Consider the following 8,012-nt stretch of genomic DNA (forward strand, 5'->3'; position numbering starts at 1 on the left):
ACCAGTCCCGTTCAACAGGCTCGGGAGCGTTTCGATGCCACGCCCCCCCCCTTTCAAATCCACCTGTCGTCCCACCTGGAGCGGAGCAGCACTGACGGGCTGGAGGCTGGCAAGGCTGCGACATGGGAGGTAAGAGCTGATACTTTATACTTTTATAACTTAACTTAACTTAACTTAACTTATTAAGGGTTAATTAGACTCTACAGGTGTCCTTTTAGACGGGACCAGGGGTGAAACTGTGTCACCTGTCATCAGGAAATCACTGGAATAGTCCGATTGTTATTGCTGGCAGTGTCCGTGGGGATCAATAGAGAGTTCAGGGGCTCAGTGGTCCACACAATAATCATACAATAAGTCACAATTAGGCTAATTTCTAATATCCAATCAAGTCTTATCTACTATATTCATATATATATATCTTATCTACTGTATACACATTTACTCCTTTGAGGTTGTACTCAGTGCTTTGAACTGAACTCATGTTTATCTAGTAATCAACATGTACAGTGTTGTCATTATTATATAACGTTGTTCTAAGATATGTCATTCTGTATTAACTACCTTTGCTACTGTATGTGGGGGAATTTAAATATGAAATACATTTACTCGACTACTTTTTAAGGTTGCGCTTAAAATTTTCAGTTTTACTTATCTGAATGTCTTTGGTAACTTTAACTCCTACTTTACAACTATATTTACTGGTATATTCAGGTTAATAATCCAAAATTTATGTAGTTACGTAGAAAAAAAAAATCTAAGAAAATGTCAGAAAATAAGATTTACTTTCGAGCAGGAGGTTTTTGATCACCATGTGAACTTTTACAATAGCACGGACATATGTAGCAGTTGTTGTTATTATTATATATTATTTTACTATTGATTATTTACCACTTTTGCCACAGTACAAATCTGTGGCGAAATGTGTATTTACTCAACAACCTTTGAGGTTATACTCATGTTTTACGTCACTGTATTTTTATTATTATGTATTTGCTGGTTAATAATTATTAAAGATTAATGTAAGTCAACAAATTAATCATGATATTTATCTACCGTGTGGAGTAGTGTACTGTTGTTATTATTAGCTTATATATAGTAGTCTAAAATGAGTCTTTCTGTATAACAGCTACTTTTACCACCGTATAATGTCCTTAATATTTTCAATTTATTCAGTTTTTTACTCCATTGAACGTGGTTGATAACTTTAATTGCTAGTTTATTAGAGAATTAGGTATATTGACTGGTATATTCAGGATAATACTGCAAAATTATTCAAGTTATGTATATAATTTTACTAGCGGGGATGTTTTTGATCAATACTCATGGGAAATTTTTTCAAATTATAGTATAGTATTTAAGTAGTATTTAGTATTTAATTAACTACATTTACTTGACTACTTTTGAGGTTGTACTTGTGTTTAATAACTGCAGGTTTATTAGTATGTTTATTAGTGTTCAAGGTATGTTTAAAAAAAAATCTAATTGAGGGGGGAAAGGGGGACCTGACTACCCAGGGCTCAAATAGGGAGAGGGCCCATGAAAATTTTTTTTTGCTCACGCGCTTCGTACACTGCCATGGATAGGGGCCCACTGACATTAAGAGTGTACAGGGCCCAGAATTTGGTGCTACGCCCCTGCTTCTGTGATCTGAGAAATTGCTATTATCATGGTTACTGGTTGATACTAATTATGAGAAGTCTAGTTTTCACTAAGAGCCAAAAAGTTTGTGAGGGATGTCAGTTGTCAATCATTCAGATCTTAAAAATCCTCAAAACAAGCTGAAACAAGAGCAACTTGGACTTTTTTTTAAGAGGCTGGTGGTGGGGCTGTGGTTGAAGTGTGAACATCTGTGGGGAAACTATAGGTTTGGAGAGAAAAAACATCTTTGGCTCTGCTTTGATTCTGACAAGGGTACGAAAGTTTAGTCCATTAATGCTGATTTCAAACAAACACTGAAGGAAATATTGTGGGTTCATCCCCTTCTATTTAAATAAAGTCGTGAAAGCTTGCCAATCCACATTTGACTGCAGGTGCAATAAACGAAAAAAAAAAAACAACCTCTGATTCAGATTTCCATAAACTCCATACACAAATATTGCTGCTGGTAGAGAACAGACATCTTTATTTGAATTTGCTAAACTGCAGGTGTGCGCTTTATTGTTGACTGGTCAGAAGTAATCATAATTTGTGTCCCATCTCGCCGTCTCTCAGGTTTTTACTCTAGTGAGAGGATGGCGGGAGTTTTCTCCTACGAGAGTTCAGAAATCGACTGGTGTGAAGACAACTACAAACACTCCGAGCACGTGGTGGAGTACTTTAACACTGTAAGTGCGCTTGACTGCAAAATAAACACAATATTGTCTAGTCACGCGCGTCCTTTATGTTTGACTAATTTATTGTTGCATGGATTAATTTTATTTTTTTTTCCTGCAGGTGAGCAGCTTTTTCTTCTTCATCATATCTCCTATCATGCTCTACCTGCTGCACCCTTACGCCAAAGAGAGGAACCTGGCCATCCACGTGGTCTGGATTATGATGATTTTTGTGGGTCAGTCTCTCTCTCTCTCTCTCTCTCTCTCTCTTGCACACAAATGGACCGATGTGAAGAAGAAAGATTTATCATATGCTATAATTAATAATAATAACTCTTTTTTTTCCAGCGCTTGTCGCAAGCAAAAAGGGCAAAAATAGACTTTTCCACTTGATCAATTGACCTAACAAGACTTTGGGAACATGTAACGAGGATTTATAACTATTTCCTTCACTTTAAATGGAAATAATTAGTAAATTAACGAAGAAAATAGCCTGAATATTAATTAATATGGCAATAAGTGTTAGAGTAAGCCTGCTTGCAAGTGAGATTAACCAAATTCTCCTTGCTTTCTTTTAAGAAATGAACATTAAAATGTAAATCTAAGTAGATAGATAGACAGATAGATAGATAGATAGATAGACTTTATTAGAAAGGGCGGCATTGTAGAGTCTTATGGCCTGAGGGACAAATGACCTGCTCAACCTGTCTTATTTTATTTCCCCTGTATCTAATTTAGATATCGATTTATCCCTTATGTCAAATTTGAACTCTCTTCACATCTGATTTATTTGGTCCCTGTGTGACATCTCCAAAAAAGTGATTTATTTCCCACTGAAACAGCAGCACCTATTCTCTCCTCTCTCTCCAGGCCTCTTCTCGGCGTACTTCCACATGACTCTCAGTTTCGTCGGCCAGATGTTGGATGAGCTGTCAATCTTGTGGGTGCTGGCGGTGGGATATTCTATCTGGTTCCCCCGTAAACTCTTCCCTTCCTTCATAAAAGACCGGTAAGCTTACCCGGCGGCACGTGGCCGGTTTCCTCGAATTAGTCCGCCATCTTTGTGTCAGTGTTTATTCAGAGGTTTCTAAGGACTCACGCACCGATCAACTGTTCTTTAACAGCAGCAACAAAAACAAATGACACGCCACTGTGAAACCTAACCTAACCCGACCGAGGAGCCAGTCTGACGGCTCCGACGGGTGTCATCGAGGTGCTGCAGTCTCAGTATGGGAGGTGTTAAAAATGAATCTCCACCCAACTTGTGTAAATATTTCACCTCGAGGAATGAAAGAGGAATACATTTTTAATTAGCGCATAGAAACCATCCCACAATAACCTCACAATATGTTTAAAAATGTTCAAACTGATGAGTTGGTCCTCCTGAGCGTAGATCCTCCTGGGGCCCAACAGGCGGCCCCTGGTGGAAGAAGTTTGAAGTTAATATTTAATGTTGGAGAGGCGTTTTGTAATCCTGGGTTTGTCCCCCGAACGTCATATTACAGCTGCTGATAGAGCTAATTAAAATGCAGTAAAGTTATAAAAGCAACTTCATGGCTGTGTTGCGACCCGGCATGAGGGCCGCACCTTAAAGTGAGACCAACTACAGAGTTACAAAAACAGATGATTCATTGGTGTAGGGGCAAACGGGGGAAAGGTGAGACCAGGTGAGGCTCTGCAGCTGGAGTGGGGTGTTTTCTCAGACCTCTTTTCGGCCTTGCCTTTTGTAGTGTAATTAAACCCGAGGGACACTTGTGCCAGTGGGGTTGCAGAAGGGCAAAACAGTTTGTAAAATATATTTTTAATATAACAACGTACACCAAAGACCGCTCACACATTTTTGATGGCGTCCGAGTTCACGGGCTGTGTTTGCTGACATTGATAATATTACAATTTAGATATACAGAGGTTTATCTTTGTGCATGAGTAAAATGCTGGTATGTGTAACAGCCTCATCTTTTCCTTATGTCTTTACATTTTCTACATTAAGTTGCCCGGTCGTTGCTAAGCCGTTTGTCTCTGTGGCGTCTATATGTCATAACCGCGTGAACGACAAGCTACATCCTAAAGTCATCCATCATAACTTCTCCACAACACCGACGGTCCCACACACTGTTGTGGTTCGCTCTCGTATTATTTGCCGCTGCAGCAGGCAGCTGTTCAGCACCAGACAGCAGACAGACACAGCTGGCGTCTAGCTAACCAGACACCTGAAATATCTGTCTCTTTAAGCAGCCAGGCAGACAGGTATATCTCTCGGGATTTGTTTAAGGAAGGAGCTAAAAGCAAACTGAATATTGGAGCTGCATTCACCAGGCTTTTCAGATGCTGAATGGAAGACGTTGCACAATAACCCCTGAATGTATCTTATCAGTTAAAATGTTGATATGCCAGCTATTGCAGGTTAGAGCAAACATGACCTGCATATCAGGTTTGTTGTCAGATGGTTTCCTAGAATAATAATGTTACTGAAACAGGAAGCTTTTTCAGTGCGTGAGACAGCCTCTGCTCATTTCTGGAGAAATTCAGGTGTATTTTGCATCTTTATCAGTCCGGTTGTCGCGTGTCAATGCACCTGAACTTCTGCCTCTAAGCTTTTTTTTTCTTCGTCCAAACACAGGTCCACATTTTCAAGGCTCGTCCTGTTGATTACCGTCATCTCCACACTGTCGTCGTTTGTGAAACCCACCGCCAACGCCTACGCTCTGAACTGCTTCGGCCTCCATCTGCTCTACACTCTGGCTCTTGAGATGAGATGGTGAGAAAAAGAGACATTTCTCCTGTGGCCGTGTCGCGGCGCGGTTTCGTTTTACCGTGATCACCTATATCCCTCTCCTGCTTTCTCAGCTGCACTGACCAGAAGGCTCTGCGTCTCGCCAAGCTGTCGGTGGCTCTGTGGGTGCTCGCCATCTCCTGCTGGATTAGTGACCGTTTTGGCTGCAGCTTTTGGCAGAGGCTAAACTTCTGCTACCTGCACGGATTCTGGTAAGTCCTGGCTTGCAATGTGTCTCTTTCCGTTCCTCAACATTTCTTTATGACCCATTTGTTTAAGTTTAGTGATAGGTCCTCATCAATATGAGGAATATATTTATGCACTTAGGGTTAGGGCGTTAGGGAAGGCTCTAAGTTGAATGTTCAAAAAGTCTTAAAACCTGAGTTTACTAGAGCATTTAATCACTTCACCACATATTAAACTTAATGCCTCCTTCACTTTTGCATCCATCCTGACCACAATCATTGCCCATGAACGCAACCCATCAAATTACATTCTACCTCTGCTGATTAAAGCCAATTAGTAGCGTGCATTGATCTCTGTTCTGCTCTGATCAATCCTCCAGGCACATCTTCATCGTGATGGCTGTAGCGTACGCCAGCACCCTGATAGCTTACCTGGACGCCAACTACGAGATACCGTACTCGCTGCCTGGACTGCAGTACTGGCCCTGTGATAAGTGGGCTGTCGGATTGCCGCACATTGTCCTGAAAGGCACCACAAAGACTCAAAAACGTTGCTAGCAGCGTTCAGGTCGAGGTTTGAAGAACATTTCTGTTTGATGATGATCTCAGCAGGACCATATTGTTACCACATGTCAAGTCTCCAGCAGCAACATTCAAACCTCAGGAATCAAATGTCTATCTTACAGAAACTTACAGATAAATCCCAAGTTAGGCTTCTTTGCCGATCTTAAAAAAGGATAATTATAAATCATGGATGGATTACAGAATGTGCACTAAAGTGTTTACAGTTGTTTTGAATGGAAAAGTGCAGAAAATGTCCTGCTAGTGTCGATGGACGTGAGATGCAATACTGTTTAAATAGAGAGGGAAATAGTTTACTCTTTTAGCCGGAAAGGAGAGACACGCATTACGCTGACGTGGAAAAACTAGAGTAAAATATTTGTGGAAGAAGCAGATCGAAGAGAAAACTATATCTTCTTTTTCACCTCTGTACAGCTGGCCAGGAAGTGGGTGTAAATGTCAGCATGTCCGGGGGTTGAAAAAGTAACACAAACTGCTGACATGAATCCTCGTAATCTGATGTTAGAGACAGAGAGAGAGAGAGAGGTGTGAAAGGGTTTCTCAAGCGGATCAAACAAACACATTGGTTAATTGATGCCGGCAGCTTAAACCAGTGTGCTCCGCCTGAGGGGATTTTCATGTGAAAAAGTAAATCTTGGTCAAAAGTCAAGATTGCAAATGTCATCTGTGAAACAGTTCCCGTCCATAAGTTTGTTAAATGTGGACTGAAACAGATGTTTTTACTATTTTCAGACATTTGACTCAGTGAGATCGTTGCGCTTTCAGATTTTGCTTTAACACTATTAGTTTGTAGAGATATGAACGTTTAAAGAACATCATCGGAATCAGCTGATTGGCCAAGTTTGCTTTCAAGCACAGGAACAATATAGAAGTTAGTTAGTTAGATTAGTTTTTGCAAAATTGTACATCGACTTTGCGTGCCAGTGACAAGCAGAGAAACAGAGCACAGCGATAACAAGTTGGCCATCTAGCAATACAGACAATAAACTATCGTGTAAGTTTGTGTTGCAGGTTATAATCCATTCAGGTTTTACAGCAACTCAGACAACAGAGATCTGAGTTGATTTTAGATTAACAGTTTTAGGTAATTTTATGTAAATCTGTGTCCAGATGTTCAGTTTTCAACTCTGTACTGGAAAATGGACTAGAAAAACATGTTTAGATTTAGAAAATAACACATAAAACCAAAAAAATAAAAAATAAGCTGACTGATTTTGAATTTCTACAGGGGCTGTGACTTTACAGGTTTTCTTTACATTTTTGAGCTTTTAAGGTGATGATCGTGAGACTGAGGTGAGATTGAGAGTTTACAGAAGGCGAATGGTTTGATAAAATGCCTCCCGAATGACTGATGAGAAATGAGATTATGTTTCTGGACCGTGTAAGTGTTTTTTGTGTGATTTCTTTTCATGATATACTGATGTACTGTGAGCGTTCTTCAGTGAAACCATTGTTAACCGATGTTACTCTCGGAGTGAAGCTCCACAGATGTGTTTTAAAATACCTCAACGTGTAGCTAGCTTGTTGGTATACAATAAAATAAGATTTTGAATTGCAGCAGAAACATTTCACTCACACGTGGATCAGATATTTCTCTGCACATCTGTATGGCTGACCGACAATCACGTGCAAATCTCCTATGTACATATGGCTGACCCTGATTCACTGAAAACCACCTGTAACAAGCATTTTTTACAGAGTATGTTGATGTTTTGAGAATATTCGGGGACACTGTGCCTCTGTTCACATGGTCTTTCCTGAAGGACACAATAGATACAACAATGGAGCCTTTACACACAAAAAAAACAAAAAACAAATGTGCTCAGGCGTTCTCCTCACTTCAGAGTGTAACAGTGACCTCTTGTGTACGATGAGGTGTTACAGCAAATAATCAGCAATGACATTAGCAGAAATAAGGACAGAATAAATGATCAAATATGTTTATATGTTTCTGTTTCATTCTGTATTTTTTTTTTCTTGAATGTGAAATATTGTGTTTCTTGACCTGTTCGGGACACAGACATCCTTTTACGTGATCTGCTCACAACTGATGCCATTTTACTTTAGGGTTTGACTTGACTGGATTTATAAATAAAGCTTTGAGCTAAGCGTGTGAAATTTGAGTCTCTCTACAGATTGAAACGTTTCACTGCTAGTCGG

At 39.9% G+C, this 8,012-nt stretch overlaps 1 protein-coding gene across 1 annotated transcript; it reads left to right on the forward strand.

The window, feature by feature from the left end:
• Window positions 1-50: 50 nt before the first annotated feature.
• acer1 (alkaline ceramidase 1) lies at window positions 51-8,012 on the forward strand. Its single transcript, XM_084547539.1, has 7 exons — window positions 51-129; window positions 2,212-2,324; window positions 2,434-2,548; window positions 3,183-3,321; window positions 4,933-5,070; window positions 5,160-5,297; window positions 5,651-8,012. Exons 1-7 carry the CDS (start codon window positions 123-125, stop codon window positions 5,826-5,828), a joined length of 828 nt encoding a protein of 275 aa, XP_084403665.1. The 5' UTR covers window positions 51-122; the 3' UTR covers window positions 5,829-8,012.

The sequence above is a fragment of the Chelon labrosus genome, assembly GCF_963514085.1.
Source record: "Chelon labrosus genome assembly, chromosome: 7".
Taxonomy (NCBI): Eukaryota; Metazoa; Chordata; class Actinopteri; order Mugiliformes; family Mugilidae; genus Chelon; species Chelon labrosus.